The 18,565-nt window shown below is 46.9% G+C and overlaps 1 protein-coding gene across 6 annotated transcripts in view; it reads right to left on the bottom strand.

Moving 5' to 3' along the window:
- Positions 1-14,577, bottom strand: part of EFCAB8 (EF-hand calcium binding domain 8) — a 66,527-nt gene extending 51,950 nt beyond the window's left edge. For 2 of the 6 annotated variants that reach the window (XM_060615475.3, XM_078444153.2), the window contains exons 1-4: positions 14,407-14,577; positions 10,308-10,359; positions 7,837-8,005; positions 651-769 (exon numbers count right to left, since the gene is read on the bottom strand). In XM_060615475.3, coding sequence (XP_060471458.3) covers positions 651-769; positions 7,837-8,005; positions 10,308-10,359; positions 14,407-14,495 — 429 coding nt within the window. In that variant the 5' untranslated portion in view covers positions 14,496-14,577. Of the gene's footprint in view, positions 1-650; positions 1,044-7,836; positions 14,234-14,406 lie in introns of those variants that run through there. The other 4 variants (XM_060615486.3, XM_078444152.2, XM_081795333.1 and 1 more) reach the window with 4 other exon arrangements.
- Positions 14,578-18,565: the final 3,988 nt, after the last annotated feature.

Here is an 18,565-nt window from a genome sequence, read left to right as displayed (position 1 = left end):
CGCTCGGTGCACTGGGCTTCGGGAACCCACACCCGGCTTCTGGTTCCTCCCCCATCTTTACCAGCCCCTTCCAAGGGGCTCTGGTTGATGCTTCCCGAGGGTGGCCAAGGAGAGTAGCCAAGCCAACTGAGCTGTTCTGGAATCTGGGACGTGTGAAGGGCCTATTAGTAGGTACATAGCCACACCTCCCTCCTTAATGAGATCCCGTAATGCTAAATGTATCTCCGCATCACCCCCACGTTCAGCATCCTGTTTGAATCTCTTTATTCATCCCCACTTTATGGATAATAAGTCTGAGGCTCCTAACAGTAGAGATGAATTGCCTCAGCTCATATAAGAAGTTAACAGCAACGGAAGACCCCGAAGCCAGGTCACTAGGGCAATTCTAGAATCTATTAACCAGCCTCATGAAGGCCAAAGTAGGCCACCATACACCATAAACTATACAAGAAAGAGGGAGTTATTAAGAAAGATAATTGTGTAGATAGTGGAGAATTCTGGAAACACATTTATTGTAGGATATTAAGAGAAATGAAAAAACACAAAAATCAAAAATTTTGATCAAAAAACCAGAATGTACACATAAGCCAAGGGGGAGGGATGACAGAGCAGTTAAGCCACGACTCCTGAAGCAGGGGCCCCTTCCTCACCCAGGTAATGGAGCCATTACAGTTTGTGTCCACCTTCAAAAACAGCGCCTCCAGCATCTCATCCGACACATTGCTCAGAATCTTCTTCGTGGCCTTAATGAAAGCCTTCATGCCCAGGGCTTCAAAAGAGAAGAAAGAACATCATCCACTGCACAGCTAGTCACTGGCCCCGTCAGCAGCCGCGGCGGTGTCCTGGGTGTCTGGGCGCTGAGGGAGGGCACACGGAGAATCCTGTTTGCGGGCTTGTCTTCTGCATCCCACGTGTTCAGCATTCAGCCAGCCCACAGACAGTGGCCACACACCTTCCACGCCAGAGCACTGTGATGGCCCCACAGCACCACTCGGTGAGAAAAGATCAGATCCCAGTTCTGAACAAGTAAGACGGGCCAGGCACTGAGACAAAGGAAACAGATGAAAACTCAAAAAAAAAAAGAAAAGAAAAGAAAAGAAAAGAAAAAAACTCATAATGGCAACAAAGAAACATAAGTTAATTCAAATACACAGAGGGAGAGGTGAAGTCTTTTAAAGGCAGTTAAAACGCAAACTTTGGCTGGAGGGCAAGATGGGGAGAGGAGGGGAGCAGACGGGAGGGATAAAATGTTCTCCCCCTGCTGGATTTTGTGACTATAAGGGAATCTGGCTGCCTATGGGCCAATATCACTGCCTAGATTTTCTTTCTTTTTTTTTTATAGTCACAGTCTATAAAAAGTGTTTCTAAAGTCCCCAACAAGTATCTGGAATCCTCGCCAGAGCATGAAGGCTGTGCATTTTCTGGCTCCTCTCAGACCTCACCTCCCACTGCTGTCTCCTTCATTCTCGTCTCCAACCGTAATGTCCCCAGGCCATTTCTCACACCACCTAGTGTACTCCCACCTCAAGGCCTTTATACCATCTGGTCCCCTCCACAGGGAAGCCTTCCTGGGTACCATCTAGGGAGGCCCCCACCCCCATCACCCAACTTCACTGTCCCTCCCCTGCCATGACCTTCCTTGTTACCACCCTAGGCCATGGGCTCTGTGAGGGCAGGGGGAGCCTGTGCCCTCTGTGACTGCTTGGCCAACAGCAGATGCTTGTTCCCCAGGTGTTGCTGTTGACCCTGGGATGTGCATGCGATGATACTGGGTGCTTCTCTGTGTTTATTCACACTGACCATTTAATGAGAGGGGCTCGTGAGGAAACTGTGGCACGTAGTGGTGAGCTCATGTGCCCAAGGTCACGGGGTGGTGCCAAGGTCACGGGGTGGTGCCCAAGGCTGACCCCAGCAATCTGGTCCTTCTGTGTGCGGATTGGGCATCCGTCAGATGGCAGTCCGTAACACAGAGCCTTCCACATGGGAGGGAGCCAGGGACCAGAGAGCCTTTGTGCAGTGTTGAGTGAACAAATGCCCCTTGAGAGCACCACAGGGACCAGCCCCTCTCTCAGGTGTCTAAGAAGCCGTATATATTGTTCCCCACCAAGTTATTTTATTTTTTATTTTTATTTTTTCTTTAATGTTTATTTATTTTTGAGAGAGAGAGAGAATGAACAGGGGAGGAGCAGAGAGAGAGGGAGACAGAATCAGAAGCAGGCTCCAGGCTCTGGGCTGTCAGCACAGAGCCCGACGTGGGGCTCGAACTCACAAGCCATGAGATCATGACCTGAGCTGAAGTCTGACACTTAACCGGCTGAGCCACCCAGGCGCACCCCCCCTCCCCCCGCCAAGTTATTTTAATACACTTCTTATAAACAGTTTACCAGTTTTTTGAGAATAACAATAGACGCAAAGATACTCTGGAAAGGAAACGTACACTGTGGGGTCCAGGCAGGTCCCCCTTTCCCCTCTAAAAAACAGCTCTCACCCACCTCAAGCCACATGGTTAATTAATCGGTCAAAACTTGCATGTGAAAATACCATTTCCCTGGGGAGGAGGGTCACCACTAGAATCAGGCAGGACACTTTGTGGGGGGCAGAAAATGTTCCATAGCTTGATCTGGGTGGTAGTTACGTGAATGTATGCACATGAAGGACTCCTTGAGCTGGATGGACCCTAAGACCCGTGCATTTTGTGGCAAGTAAACTACACCTCAGTGTAAAGATGCATGTATTTCACTTCTGAACTGCACTCTGTGAACTCTCTCACCGCCCTTCCCTGCGCCTCCAACCTTAGCCAGCTCTTCCCCCTTGCCACCCCTTCCAGCTCAGAAGACGAGGGGGTGTTATGACAGCCAACTCTCCCCAACCTGGGCGGTCCTGGGACCTTTCCACGGGGGAGGGTCCACCCTCGCTCCCACCCTCCCAACTTACACCTGTGCCCCACTGGTACGTTCCCTCCAGCGCCCAGCACTGGACACCCCCTCTATCCACCACTTCCTGACTTGTACCCACTCACTCTCCTGAGCCACCAGTGACCTTGGAGCACACCTGATGGGGCCCTTCCTTGCCTTAGGGGCCTCCTGCCTTCAAGCAGCGACCCCACTGGTCACTCTCGTCTCCTCCAGGCTCCACTGTCTGCCCTGCCCTGTCATTTGGCATCTGCCTCCGCTCTTCTCATCACTGTCCCCTTGCTTTTCTGACACTCTCCGGCGACCTCACCTACTCACCCATCTCTGCATCTCAGGAGAGAATGTCTCTCCCATGTCTCTGACTCTCTTCCCAAGTGTCCCCCTGACCCGTTCAACTCAGCATGTTTAAAATCCAGTTTAGGGGCGCCTGGGTGGCTGAGTCAGTTAAGCATCCAACTTCGGCTCAGGTCATGATCTCATGATTCATGAGTTCAGGCTCTGTGAGGACAACTCAGAGCCTGAAGCCTGCTTCGGATTCTGTGTCTCCCTCTCTCTCTGCCCCTCCCCACTCGTGCTCTATCTCTGTCTCTCAAAAATAAATGTTAAAAAAAGAATTTTAATAAATAAATAAAATAATAAAAAATCCAGTTTATTATCTTTATCCCAACACACTGTCGCCTTTCCTGCGTTTGCCATCTTTGCAAACGGCGTCACCTCCGGCTAGTTACCCGGGCTGGAGACTCGAGGGGGGCACGCAGCGCCCCCCCTCCTGAATCCTCACAAGAATCCCATGGTCCTAGAGGGTAGGTACTGACATTCTCCCCATCTTGCAGGTGAGGACACAGAGGCACAGAGACACTCTGGGTTTACTCAAAGAACACATAATGGCGCTGGGAGGATGTGAAACCAAAAGCCTTCCCTCACCTCCATCGTAATGTCCACTATCTTCTGTAGGGTGGTCATGGGAGGAGCCAATCCCCTGCCTCCCACGTCCCTCCGAGTCGCTGGCAGAGACTCTTGTCCTTCTCCAGCAGCTCCAGATGTGTCACCTCCCCGTCAGATCGCTGCTGGGGCTCAGGGCCCCTCCTGACCTGAGTGCACCCACGTCCTCTGTGGCCGCCTCCCTCCCAGCCTTGCCCCCAGGACACCCCTCAATGCCCCCCAGCACAGCAACACCCCTATACCTCTCCTCCACCATTCCCTGCTGAGAACTGCCCTCCCCCCCATCTCCTGGGAAACTCCCACTTGACCTTTCTCTTTCTTTTTTTATAATGCCAAGAGGCAGGATTATGAACTGTTTACCTCTATTTTTTTTTATATATTCATAAGCATTTTTAAAAATAAATGCTGTATTTAAAATATTTAAGAAAATGTCTTCTAGCCTTCCCTCTGCTGTGCAGGGGGGAGTACGTATGTGCCCCACAGCGCTTGCGTTCCTGGAACACGGTCACCAAGCACGAGCACTGCACGGTCATACCCCCTGGCTCTCCTGGGAAAGGGACTTCCTTCACTTACTTTGGTATCTGAAGTGCTACACTCAGTGTGGGGTGCCCACGGGAGCAGTTTCCATGTCAGGGCACCCAGGCCACTGCATTTGGGCCTGTCATCAGTGTCTGGCCCCTCCTGTGTAAAGTCATAAGGAAAGTCACAGGGTTTCGTGACAACTGAATCAAATCTGACAGATGGCCTGGTAACCCAGGTAGCTCTGTACCAACACTAATTCTTTTTTTTAAAGTATTCTTTTAGGGGCGCCTGGGTGGCTCAGCCGGTTGAACGTCTGGCTTCGGCTCAGGTCATGATCTCACAGTTCACGAGTCTGAGCCTCGTGTTCGGCTCACTGCTGTCAGTGCAGAGCTCACTTTGGTTCCTCTGTCTCCCTCTCTCTCTCCCTCTCTCTCTCCCTCTCTCTCTCTCTCTGCCCCTCCCCCATTCGTGTGTACCCACATGTGCTCTCTCTAAAAAAAACTTTAAAAAAATTTTAAAAAAACGCATTTTTAAAGTTTATTTTTTAAAGTAATCTCTACACCCAACATGGGACTTGAACTCACAACCCAAGATCAAGAGTTGCACCCTCTACTGACTGAGCCAGCCAGGACCCCTCAACACTAATTCTTACCGTGCCTGGCAGTGCTTGATGAAATGTCTGTTGGCGAAAGTGGAGGCACACTCAGCTTGTGTGCCACCCATGTCCCCCCAGGAGCACCTGTATGCAAGGTCAGTGCCACACCGGCTCACAGGCTCGGGGCTGCAGGACCGCCAGCTCAATGGCTCTCCCTTGATCCCCACCCACCCCCAGCAGCCCGCAGCCTCCCCCAGGCAGGCCCCAGAGGCGAGGGTCAAGGGCACATGGACACTCTGAAGACCTCCTGGGAGATGCATGGGACTCCCCCTTAAGAACCACGGACGTTCAGGGCGCCTGGCTGGCTCAGCCATGGAGTGTGCAACTCTTGGTCTCACGGTTGTGAGTTCAAGCCCCACATTGGGTATGGAGATTACTTAAAAACAAAATCTTAAAAATAAATAAATAAATAAATAAATAAATAAACCACCAACCCTTCTCAAAGACCTCCAATCAACAAATAAAAAAACTAAGGCCCCGAAAGGGAACCTGCAGGACAGAGAGAAGAACCCCAGTATCTCCCCTTTTCCCTCTGACACAGTCACTTATGGTTAGGGTTCCTAAGAAAGGCTTTGGAGCCCTTGTTTATAATCCACCTTTTTAAAAGACTTTTGAAAGAGAAAAATGATCTTATTTTCTTTTACTCTATATCAACAAAAGGTGAATTTCCTTTCCTCCATTTAAAACATGGCCATTTTTGTTTTGTTTTGTTTATGCAGAAGTTCTTTTTACATTGATATGAAAAGATTTCAAGACACATTAGGTAAAAAGCAATAGGGGGAACTTTATAAAAGTTATTTTTTTAAAAAAAGCAGGAGTAGACAATTGGGGAGATCCTTTCTCAATACATACAGGTATCGAATCAGCATGGTGTGCACTTCAAATATATTAAATTTATGTCAACTATAGCTCAATAAAGCAGAAATTTAAAAAAGCAAGGCGTAGAACAGCATGGACAATAGGCTGCCACTGCATAAAAAAGCGGGGGAGTGACTACCTGAACTTCTGTGCCTCCACCGGTCACAGGAAACCGAGAACAGTAACCAACTGAGGGAACAGAACTGGGCAGCTGAGGGCCGGGCCCAGGGTATCATGGGAAAAGCACCTTTTGACTTGTGAACTGCATGGATATATTGCCTGCTCAAGACAAACACAAACACAATAAAAATCGTGACCAAAGTTGGCACCCTCGGGGTCCTCTAGGCACAGTGGTGGCTACTCCCAGCTGCCAAACACGGACACCAAAGAACTCCAATGAGGAACCACGTCATCTTCAGGGCAGACACTCACCATCCCTCCCTGCCCCTCACTTTTTGTTCATTTGTACACTGGGCGTTTGTTACCCTTTCCCGCCCACATCGTGGTATGGCTGTAAAACTCAAGTTGACGAGGCAAGGAGCTATGCCCCCAGAGTTGGTACTCAGAGTCTAGTGGATATGAACAAAGATGCCCTTAAGTATTCCTATTATTGGGGCGCCTGGGTGGCTCAGTCGGTTGAGCGCCGACTTCGGCTCAGGTCACGATCTCGCGGTCCGTGAGTTCGAGCCCCGCATCGGGCCCCTGTGCTGACAGCTCAGAGCCCGGAGCCTGTTTCAATTCTGTGTCTCCCTCTCTCTGACCCTCCCCCATTCATGCTCTGTCTCTCTCTGTCTCAAAAATAAATAAATGTTTAAAAAAAAAAAAAAAAAAGTATTCCTATTATTGACCTTGATGCACATCATCCCAAGGAGAAAAATGAAGCTCCAAAGAGAGAAAAAGTTTGATGCACAAAGGATGTTCTTAACAATGTTATGTAAATTCAATGAAACCTAAATGTCCAACTATAGGGGAATGGCTTAGTCCACCAGTAGAACGTGTGTATTCATTAGTAATGATGGTTTGGAAGACGACACAGCAGTATGTAAAAGCCCTTAAGGTGTTACACACTAAGAGAAAAAGAGGGGTCTGAAGTTACATACGTGGTATAATTACAGACACGTGAAAGCACACGTAGCCATCTGTGGCAGAGATACTTAAGGTGACCCCAGGGCGCCCACCTCCCGGTGTTCATGCCCTCCCGTGATCCTCTCGAGTAAGACAGAACCCGTGACTCGCTGCCAACCAACAGAATATGGCAGAGGTGACAGATGTACGGGGCCATGTGTACACGACTGCACACTTACAAGACCGTAGCACACATCTTGCTGGAGTTGTGAGCTCCCTGGTTACCCTGAGCCTTGAAATCTGCCATTTCGGTGAGTCCCACATGGCCAGGAATAGAGGGCAGCTGTAGGAGCTGAAAGCAGTTGCCGGCCAACAGCCAGGAAGAAACAGAAGCCCTCGGTTCTGCAGCTGCAAAGAACTGAATCCTGCCAACAACCTGAGTGAACTGGGAAGCGGATCCTTTCCCCGTCAAGCCCCAGATGATACCACAGCCCCAGGCTAGTGAGCAGAGGAGCCAGCAAAGCCATGCCCAGACTCCTGACCCACCGAAACTGTGAGACAATAAATGCGTGGTTTACACCTCTCGGTTTGTGGGAATACTGTTACACAGCAATAAAAAATAAACCATACATGTGAAACTGTTTGGAAGAAAATACACCAAAATGCTGACAGTTGGTTACACTTGGGTGCTTGGATTGGGGGTATTTTTTTTTTCTAGATACGAAATAGCCTCCAATGTGCTTATAATACTTACATAATGACAAGGTTTTAAAGGAGACAGTGAATGCAACAATTGCTTGTCAAATCTGAACCCTCCGCACACCCAGGTATGGGTCCCACCCTGTGCAAACACCAGAGACTGAGTCCACAAGGCGGCTTTACCTCCGGTTGAGTCAACATCCTCCTCAAACATCTTCTCCATCTTGGCCATGGGTAGCTGGGTAAACAGTTGAGACTCATGTTGGCTAAGAGTGATGGATGACGCTGGGGAGCTAAGAACCTCCTCGCTCTTCTGGAATCCACCTGGGGTGGGTGCCTGGAACAAACATGACTACAAGAACCAGGGACTGAGAAGGTTGATCTCCTGAGCTGAACATTTCTAAGCACATCATATTGAAAGAGAGACTCTGGGGAAGGACAGGGTATGAAGGGTTATAGAGAGGCTGTCAAACAAATCCTAACCACTTTAGACCTAAGAAGACCAAGAAAGATCTAGATTGCCTCTCCTGACTTTGGGGAGTTCACTACTGTTTCCGTTTTGCAGATGCCATGACTGAGGCTCGGCGGCGTTAGTGGACAGAGCCAGGTCTCTCACTTCACTCATACCAGGACTCCAATTTGTAACGGTTCTGTTCAGTGACTATATTGTTTCAATCTTCAGTGCTTAGAATTCAAGACCTCGAGGAATCCAGCTGCATCTGCCCCAGCCAATCTGATTTGGTCCTGAGCATCCCAGACACCTGCTTGGGTCAGGGTCAGATCAGATCGTCTGCACGCACACCAGGGCTCTAGCAGACACCCCTGATGGGGGGCCTTCAGCTTCCTCCTCCCACTTGCTTCCCCAAGTCCCCACATAGCTGATCCCACCCCTTCAGTCCTCAACAATGAATGCCTCTTCTCTGCAGGACTCATTTTGACAAGCTAGCACAATGCTTCAGGTCACAAAAGGCTTAGGTCATCAAAGGCCGTTTCCCCCAAAAGACTCCAAGAGTGGACAATTAACCACTGAGTGTTTGTTGTTCACTGAAATGCACTGTTTTGGGTCTTGGGCTTTCAAGAAGCCTGGTTTGGTTCAAAAAGCCAAAAGACAAGGTGTAAATTAGATGGCTCATTCTCCCTACACCAACCCTACCAAACGAGCAAACGTGCTCATCCTCCTGTGTAATTCCATTCATTCCCTCATGGTCTACACACATTTGTTGAGTGCCAGGCACCTGGATACACGAGCGAACAGAGTAAAAGACCTGCTTTCGTGGAGCCCAACCAATGAACTCGTTAAGACTCCTACAGCCATGCAGGCCCTATATTAGACATCTCAGCACTATCTTTGGCTCGTCCCTTCCCCTATACGTTCGTACTGTCCCCCGTTCTTACTGTGATTCTTCTCCTACACGTAAGTCCTCCTCCCCCACATCCCTGGCTTATCCCAGACACTGGTCTTGTGCTGGGACAAGTACAATGATGTCCCCTAACTGGGACAAGAGTTTGGCCTTCCTTTCCAATCCACCTGCCAACACTGGCATCAGTCGTCTTTCTGGAAGGCAGAGCTGATTATGACTTTACTCCTGGCTCTGACACTTTCCAGGCAACCACCACCACCACCCGCTGCTGAGTGTGCCATTCAAAGCCCTTTGCATCGCAGCCCTGACCGGTCTTTCTAGTTTCGATGCACACACCATGGTCCAGGCACACCAACTGCTCCCCACCATCCCCAGACACAACAAACAATCTACTTTTACTCACATGTTCCCTCTATGCAACGCAGACCATCTCCCCTGGATATGAACTCCTACTCATTGTTCAAAGCCTGGCTCAAATGACGCCTCTTCCAAGGAGTTTTTCCACAGCTTTCAGGTGACATTCATCACTGCCACCTCCATGCTCCCAAACTGTTCCTCTCTGCCATGCATGCATGATGCTTTGCATGTCTGTCTGACCATGCAGACAGCAAGGTGTGATGGGAAACACACGGCTGTAGCGTCCCAGAGCTCTGGGTTCAAATTCTGCCTGACTCTCCACTTCCCAGCTAATTTATCTCAGGCAGATCACATCACTTCTCTGAGCCACACACCTCTCATCAGCAAAACAGATCTGCAGCGCCCAACGTGCAGGGCTGTGGTGAGATCTAAACGGCCCCCAAACGTCTTGGAAGGCTCAGGAAACTGTAGTTACACAAGAAATGACAGCTCCTGTTATTACTCCTGTCTCACAGTGAGCTCTTTGAAGGCAACGGCCTATTTAATTTATCTTAATTTAATCTTAATTCGTACTAATTATCTCCCTATTCCCCAGCCCCAAGCATACAATAGATGCTAAATACTTATCTGGCTTGATAGTAATTTGTACAGCCTATTCCACCGTTGCCACAACTTGGCTGGACAAAAGGAAGGATAGTCCGTACACAGACTGAATTGGTAGCCTCAGATCTGTTGCATTTGGCCAATACAACCCTTTTAAAAGGGAAAACAAGCCTGCAGCAGTGGCCAGATAAGTTACCTACATGGCCTTGTGAATATCGGAGTTTGCTACCCTGGTGCCGAGATGGGTAACTGGTAGACCTCTGTGCTGATGAGCAATGTCTGGGCAGCTCTGGAACACCCCTCCCCTTTATCAACCTCTGATGGTCTTCTTACCTTTTGAGACTGAGAGTTCTCTCTTAAGTCCTCAGAAGACACTGGCTTTGACCTAGAATAAGGAATCATGGTCACTTTAACTTTGTAAGACCATGTAGGGGGCTGACCTAGCCAGGTCACAAGAGGGTGGAAAAGGAGTCAGGGCCAGGGTGGAGGGTGCTGCCCTGTACCCATAGACACCCCCAGCACACATTTGGTGAGCATCCCTTTCCCCATGGGAGCTTCTCCGGCAGGAAGCTGTTCCCAAGCTTATGCCTGCAAGCTTTCTTTCCCCTGATGGGAATGAGTCATCTTATTGAAGCTCTACGGTTTCCCAAGTGAGTGCCAGAGGCTTTCTAAAGCAGGCCACACTTTCCAGAGGGAGAAGGGGCTTGGGAGGCCTGCAGTTAGACCATGTAGACTAACTACAATTCACATGTCAGGAAGATAAGCTCCAGGGATGGGCATCTGTCCAAAGGGTCAAACATGCTCTGGAGGTAGGGAGGGATTAGGATGGCCCCGCTTGCCACTGCATGTACCCCCCGCCCCCCATCTGCCTTCCAGTGTGCCTGGAGACAGGACTTCTTTGGGAGAATGGACAGAACTCTCCTCACTGCAACATGGGCTCACACGAGCGTGTGGGTGCAGTCCAGTCCAGAGTTCCGCTCCGAAAATATGAAGGGCATATTTCCACAGGGTCAGTGGCTCCTCCACGTATGATGGGAGAGAGCACTTTGTTAGGATTATTAGAGTGTCAGTCTGCCTCACCAGCTAGACTCGAAGAGCGCTTTAGGATGGCAGGGGAATGAACGGCCAGGAAAGAGTCAAGCCGCAGACATGCTCAGGGGACACAGCTCAAGAGCCAGCCTGGCTTGACAAAGGGCTCTGGGGGCTGAGGGGAAGGGAGGCACAGTGGGAGGGAAGAGAGAAAAGAAAAATGGAAGCAGAATGCAGAACCTGCAGTATTTCACCGGGGAGTCTGAGCAGGATGAGGGGCAATTGTGGAAATTCATCAGCGTACGTGGAGGGAAGATTGAAGACTGGCCAACAGAGTCCCAACCTAAACTGTGTTGGCGACAACTCAGATTTAAAAACCAAAGGAGAGATAACAGCCAAAGGAAAGGAGATGTGGAAGCCAAGAACCAGGGTAACTGAGGGAAATGCCAGGAACATTTCCAGGAAAGGAAGCAAGTAGGGAAAGTGGCTTCATGCCAATGACGTTGGGCTGTCCAATTAGAAATGAAAAACAAATACCTGGAGATATGAGGCCTGAAACTGAGAATTGGCTACACTTATGGGATAGAAAGAGGAGGGGAAACACACAAAAGACAGGAGGAAGGGATGCCACAGACGGAACCAAGATGGTAAGAAAAAGACAAGGCCACTGAACAGGGCCATTTAAAGGTCACCGAGGAAAAAAGCTGCAGAAGTGTATTTAGAAGTCCACTTCTGTCAAGAATATTAGGTATGTATATGTTGGCACATGCACAGAAAGAGAGCCTGGAAAAATATACTCCAAATTTAATGGTGGTTATCTCTGGCAGGTGGGTTATGGACGATTTCTGTAGTCTAAATCATGCATTTCTCTATTTTTAATTCAAAAAATTTCACAGCAATCTTTAGGATTTATTGCAGTGGAGTGGGTCAAGTGCTGGATAGTGATTTACGTGACTCATCTGTGAAAGACCACTGGAGTGGAGTAGGAGTGGTTGCTGCAGCATTTTTGATAGTGACAAAAAAAATAAGGTGAATGGCTATGGAAGAGGCATGGCTGAGTAAATCCATACACCTGCGCTCAGAACATCCCCAACGTACTCACAAGGATGAACCTGGCCTTCGGCAGACAACCAGCAGGGATTTCCATGAGGTACTAATAAGTAAGATGCAAAAAACAAAACACACAATGCCACTTTTTATAAAAGAATGACAAATAGGCATGTATTTACACATACAAGAACACGTGTTGATGTATATACACACATTTGTAAACAACTACCCTTAACAGTTATGGGACCGAGGGCAAAAGAACAAATATAGGTCCACATAGCAAGTCTTTTTAAGTGCTTAGAAATCAAGTTACTGTACTACCTTCATAACAACCTGGCAAACCTGGTTCAAATTTAGAATTCTTCCTCAAGAAACTAAAAATAGAACTACCCTACAATCCAGTAATTGTACTATTAGGTGTTTACCCAAAGGATACAAAAATACAGATTCAAACAGATACATGCACCCTAATGTTTATAGCAGCATTATCAACAATAACCAAACTATGGAGAGAGCCCAAATGTCCATTCACTGATGAATAAAGATGTGTGTGTGTGTGTATATATATTTATAGATATACATACATACATACAATGGAATATTACTCAGCCATCAAAAAGAATGAAATCTTACCATTTGCAATGACATGGATGGAGCTAGAATGTATCATGCTAAGTAAAATAAGTCAATCAGAGAAAGACAAATACCATATGGTAACATTCATATCTGGAATTAAAGAAACAAGACAGACCAACATGTGGGAAGGGGGAGAGAAGAGAGGGAAACAAACCACAAGAGACTCTTAATGATAGAGAACAAACTATGGGTTGAGAGGGAGGTGGGTGGGAGATGGGCTAGATGGATGACGGGCATTAAGGAGAGCATTTGTTGTGATGATGAGCATGGGATGTTGTATGTAAGTGATGAATCACTGAATTCTACTCCTGAAACCCAAATTGCACTGTATGTTAACTAAAATTTAAATTAAAAAAAAAAAAAAATTAGAATTCTTTAACTCCTCAGCTAAGTGCCAGAATTTGGCCATGTGGAGACAGTCAGCCTCCAAGACCTCTGTGCACCTACCATGCCCAACCCATCCTGACAAGGGGCTTCTGCATGGTGGCATGTGGGACGGACACCTCAGCCCCACATGCAGGCCACACCTCACCACTACTGCTCCACGGTTACCTTAAACCGAGGGGGCTGCCTTCAAAAGTGATGCACTGGGGAACAGGCCCACAAAGAATGAGATTCAAAGCACTTTGGGCAGAGAATTCCAGTATTTAGAGCTGGGGGGCTGGGGGGGCTCTAAGGGCCATGAATAGGTCCACTGGTGAAATGTGAACATTTGAAATTTGAACACTATCTATATTCTTAATGACCAAGTTAATGTTGTTTCCTGCTTTTGACTACTGTACTGTGGTTACAAAAGAGAATGTCCTTGTTCTTAGGAACTACACATTTGAGTATAGTATAAGGGGCACAGTGTAATTTATTCTCAAATGTTCAACAAACATATACAATGATAAAGCAAAATGTTCACAGTCTGGACAAAGGGGGAGTTCTTGATACCATTCTTCTAACTATTTAAATATTTTTAATGATTTCAAATTACTAAAAGTTTCATTAAGAAAAAAGTATGTGTCTGACCAAAACACACTGTTCTGTGTATGTCTGTGGACGGAAACAAGGGAAAAACACTGGTTGAAGGCAAGAGACCTCGAAGAGAAAAGGTCAAGGGAAAGACTAAGAAGCAGAGAGAAGTACTAGTCCTCTAATACTGGAGGAAGAAAAATCGAGATAGAGAATTTTCTATTTGGAATTAGAGAACAGCTATGATCAGGAAAAGCCATCCCCACAACTACACCCTCACAGTTACCTGTTCTAGGGCAAGTGGCGGGGTGGGGCACGGCACACACCTGGAAACGAAGAGAGGATGGAGTAGCCACTAGGGAAGGGAAGAGAAACATTGGTTTGCTGAATTCGTTTTTAATTCATAGGGGCAGAGGCACCTGGGCAGCTCAGCCGGTTGGGTTGAGTGTCTGACTCTTCATTTCTGCTTAGGTCATGATCCCAGGGTTGTGGGATCAAGCCCTGCATCGGGCTCCACATTGAGCATGGAGCCTGTTTGGGATTCTCTCTCTCTCCCTCTGTCCCTTTCCCCTGCTCATGCTCTAAAAAAAAAAAAAAAAAAATCATAGGGGCAGATGACTTAAGGCCAAAAGCAGTTACAGCTGCCCTGGAAACAGCTAGGAGATGCCCTCTTGTTCAGCTTTCAGTTGCTGGCAAACGCATCTTAGGGCCCAGGTGTCTGATCTTTGGGAGACAACTTCAGTCCCAAACCCTCACTCACCCTGACCCAATTTGTTCTCCCCAGGTAACCTTGCTGGCTATTTTTGACAGAGGTATATTGGTTTTCGACTTCCATTTCAACTGAGACATCTTGGCAGCTGTCCCCGAGTCCAACGTAGCTCCTCTATGAAGTCATCGTGGAACTCCGAGGGCTTCCACCTGACTCCACCAGAGTCAGCTGGCCACGTTTAGAAAGAACCAGGAAGAGGAGACAATTCCATGTACAGAACACGAAATGGAACATCAGACTCCATCCCACAAACCATACCACACAGCCATCTGTCATCCAATGTGAGACATTCTTTTTATTGACAAAGTTGAACTTACAACAATGACAGGAGCTACAGCACACACAGCCAGGACGAGTAGGAGTACAAAATGACCCATAGGACATATACACAGCACAGTGCCCACCTGTCACAGAAACTGTGGAAAACGCCAGGGAGCCTGATGATCAAGCAGGATTCACCAAAACCAAAAGGCTAACTGACCCCCACAGTTGGGACACTGGAAGGCACAGCAGCTCTCTACACTGTCCTCTGCATGAGCTCCAATGCTTTGGAAAGAGGAAGGCCACAAGGGCATTGTGGATGGGGGTCCTTCAGTCAGCCTGAGAGAGGCCTGGACTAGATGCAGCAGTGTTCAATCTTGGTCCAGGGCACAACACAACAGGGTGACTCGGCCAAAGGTAGATCTCGTGGGAAGATTCCACTCAGGGACATGGATTCCAGGTTTAAAGATACCCAGCTAAATCGCATTTCATTACCGAGATGTTACCAAAATGTTACTTTACCACCAAACAAGACCTTCTCCCGAGACCTACACCACCAAGATAACACCAACAGACAAAAAGTCTGCTCCCATTTCATCAATAATGGAAACACAATTTTGTCACAACGGAGAACATCAAAAGTAAAGTGGTTCAATGAAAGGTCATAAACGGTGCACGAGGTCTTTAAAATCAGAGTTTTATTGAACTAGATATTAATAAACTAAAAGGATTTATTGAAGAAAAAAAAGAAAACATGGCTAATGCCCCCACATTTAACTGCTTCCCACTCATTTTGGGGGGAATTTTCATTTTCCAGTCCAATGTCCCATTTCTACTCACAGTAGCTCCTGCACTTACCAATGTTTCCATATGGGACTAAAATATGCTAAATTTTGTCATAATAAATATATTTCTCCTTCCCTGGGAAGAAACAGGAGAAAAATGGAGAAATACTAAGATGAATTTCTCTTTTTAGGTAAAGAAAGTTCAGAAAACGTCTACCTAAAAAGAGTAAAAATATGATCATCAGTAACTCAGTTTAAACAAAAGACCGAACAAAACAAAGCAAAACCCAAAAAACCAAAAACAGAAATGGGAAGGAAGATGTTTAGAAGTAAAATCTTCTAGATCAATCTCTGCACAAAAACGAATTCTGGAAAAAGCTACCTGAGACTAGCTCGGGCATCCCCCGCCAATCCGAAGGAGACAGTGGTTCCCTACGGCAGAGATGCCAGGGTGCTGCCGGAAGGAGCAACTCCCGGGCCACCAGGGCTGCGGTGACGGACGCAAGAACCCACTGCAGGGGTGGTACCTCTGCTCCACTGAGTAGCGGTATCAACACCGTCCTTCCGGCTCTACCACTGTAGAGCTTCAAGACATCAAAACCTGTGTCCTAATTATGTGTGTCAATTATTCCTCGACAGACTTTAAAACAAACAAAAACTTGTTTTCTTCTCTGCTTTATATAATTTGTCAACAATTTTCAGATACAACCTGATATCCAAGGAGAGAGGCTTTTCCTTTTCGAACGTGCATAAATGAGAGGGAAGTCAGTGACTGCTGGAACTGGAGGGGACCCTGAAGATTAGTATCAAGTTCAAGATCACACCTTAGTTGAGGTCAACAACTCTACCCACTCGCATGACATTTAAAACCATGCTCTTCCTCTCCACACCAGTGCCAAACTCAGGTTCAAATGCCAGAGACTTCAAAGTACCATGATGCAAGAAAAAAGGCAGATTCTCAATGTGGTTCAGTAACTACTTACCCACCTCCTCCCCCAAAAAAGAAAAACACTCCTTAAAGACTGGGGGGGGGGGGGGGGGGGGGGAGAATATTAAGTCACAGAATTAGAAATTCTTAGGAAAATTGTTTTAATTATTTTTATTTCATTCGACATTATTTCTTCTCTCAGCCTTTAAAATTAATAGGGAGGGAGGTGCACACAGAAGCAAGCTGGGATAGCCTAGAGTTACCTGTAAAAAACACAGTTTATTCCATTCAACCATGCAGGATTTAAATTTCAAACTAAAAACAGCACTCATATATAATCATACGTTTTAACTCTCACATCATTTTGTAGAAAAACATAAAATACAAAAAAAAGAAAAAAAAAAGAAAGGCGGATATTGGGTTAGAAACCTTTAGAATGCTAAAATCCAAACGACCGTGAGGTGTGACAGACCTTAAAACCACTAGAACTACTTCAAAATCTATCAACGGGCCCCAATGCAAGAAATGCAAATACGAACACGATAAAACAACTGCCAAGACAGCGACAGAGGAAAGGAACCTGAAGGCAACTCATGCCCACTAGGATGAGCCATGGCAGGTCTTGGGTGTGGGCTGTTTAGATTCTTGTACTACACAGGGCGATTCAGGGACAGGCACACAGCAGCCCCCCTTCATCCACGGTTCCCTCTCTGCAGCCCCCGCCACCCACAGTCAACTGCGTCCTCCTCCTGACATACCCTCAGAAGGTCAATAGTAGCCTAATGCTATGTCACAGCCCCTGCGTCGTCCCCCTGACTTCATTTCACCACGTGGGCAGTTCATCATCTCACATCGTCACCAGATGGGTAAGTACGGTAAACAAAGATACTCTGAGACCACGTACCTTTAACTTTTATTACAGCATACTTTTCCAACTGTTCTATTACTAGTTGTTGCTAATCTCTTACTGTGCCTAGTTTGTAAATTATTCCATCATAAGTATATCTGTACAGGAAAAAAACATAGTATACATGGGGACCAGTACTAGCCACGGTTTCAGGCAGCCCCTGGGGTCTTGGAAATGCATCCTCTAAGGACAAGGAGGGACCTGCTGTATTACTGGCAAAGCTCTTCCTGCAGCTTGCAGTCAAACACGTGTTGTTGAACCACTTATTACTTCTGTCAAAGCTCCTTCTTTTAGAGTCAAAACTTGCATTAAAACACAGAAGTTGTACACTTTACAATTTCATTGTCAGTGAGATTTTTTTCAAGATTTCACATGCTGAAGACATCCAGATGGTCAACAGGCACATGAAAAGATGCTCAACGTCGCTCCTCATCAGGGAAATACAAATCAAAACCACACTCAGATACCACCTCACGCCAGTCAGAGTGGCCAAAATGAACAAATCAGGAGACTACAGATGCTGGAGAGGATGTGGAGAAACGGGAACCCTCTTGCACTGTTGGTGGGAATGCAAACTGGTGCAGCTGCTCTGGAAAACAGTGTAGAGGTTCCTCAAAAAATTAAAAATAGATCTACCCTATGACCCAGCAATAGCACTGCTAGGAACTTACCTAAGGGATACAGGAGTACTGATGCATAGGGGCACTTGTACCCCAATCTTTATAGCAGCACTCTCAACAATAGCCAAATTATGGAAAGAGCCTAAATGTCCATCAACTGATGAATGGATAAAGAAATTGTGGTTTATATACACAATGGAATACTATGTGGCAATGAGAAAGAATGAAATATGGCCTTTTGTAGCAACGTGAATGGAACTGGAAAGTATTATGCTAAGTGAAATAAGTCATACAGAGAAAGACAGATACCATATGTTTTCATTCTTATGTGGATCCTGAGAAACTTAACAGAAGGCCATGGGGAAGGAGAAGGAAAAAAAAAAAGAGAGAAAGGGAGGGAGGGAGCCAAACCATAAGAGACTCTTGAAAACTGAGAACAATCTGAGGGTTGATGGGGGATGGGAGAGAGGGGTGGGTGGGTGATGGGTATTGAGGAGGGCACCTGTTGGGATGAGCACTGGGTGTTGTATGGAAACCAATTTGACAATAAATTTCATATTTAAAAAAAATAATTTCACATGCAAAATGTAGGTAGCTGATGCTGAGAAACATTGTGCTTTTCTCTGAATAAATCCTATCCTTCTCCTGA

Source organism: Panthera onca, chromosome A3 (genome assembly GCF_046562875.1).
Source record: "Panthera onca isolate mPanOnc1 chromosome A3, mPanOnc1 haplotype 2, whole genome shotgun sequence".
Taxonomy (NCBI): Eukaryota; Metazoa; Chordata; class Mammalia; order Carnivora; family Felidae; genus Panthera; species Panthera onca.
Note: the sequence above shows the minus strand (reverse complement) of the source record. Positions and strands in the feature narration are given on the sequence as shown.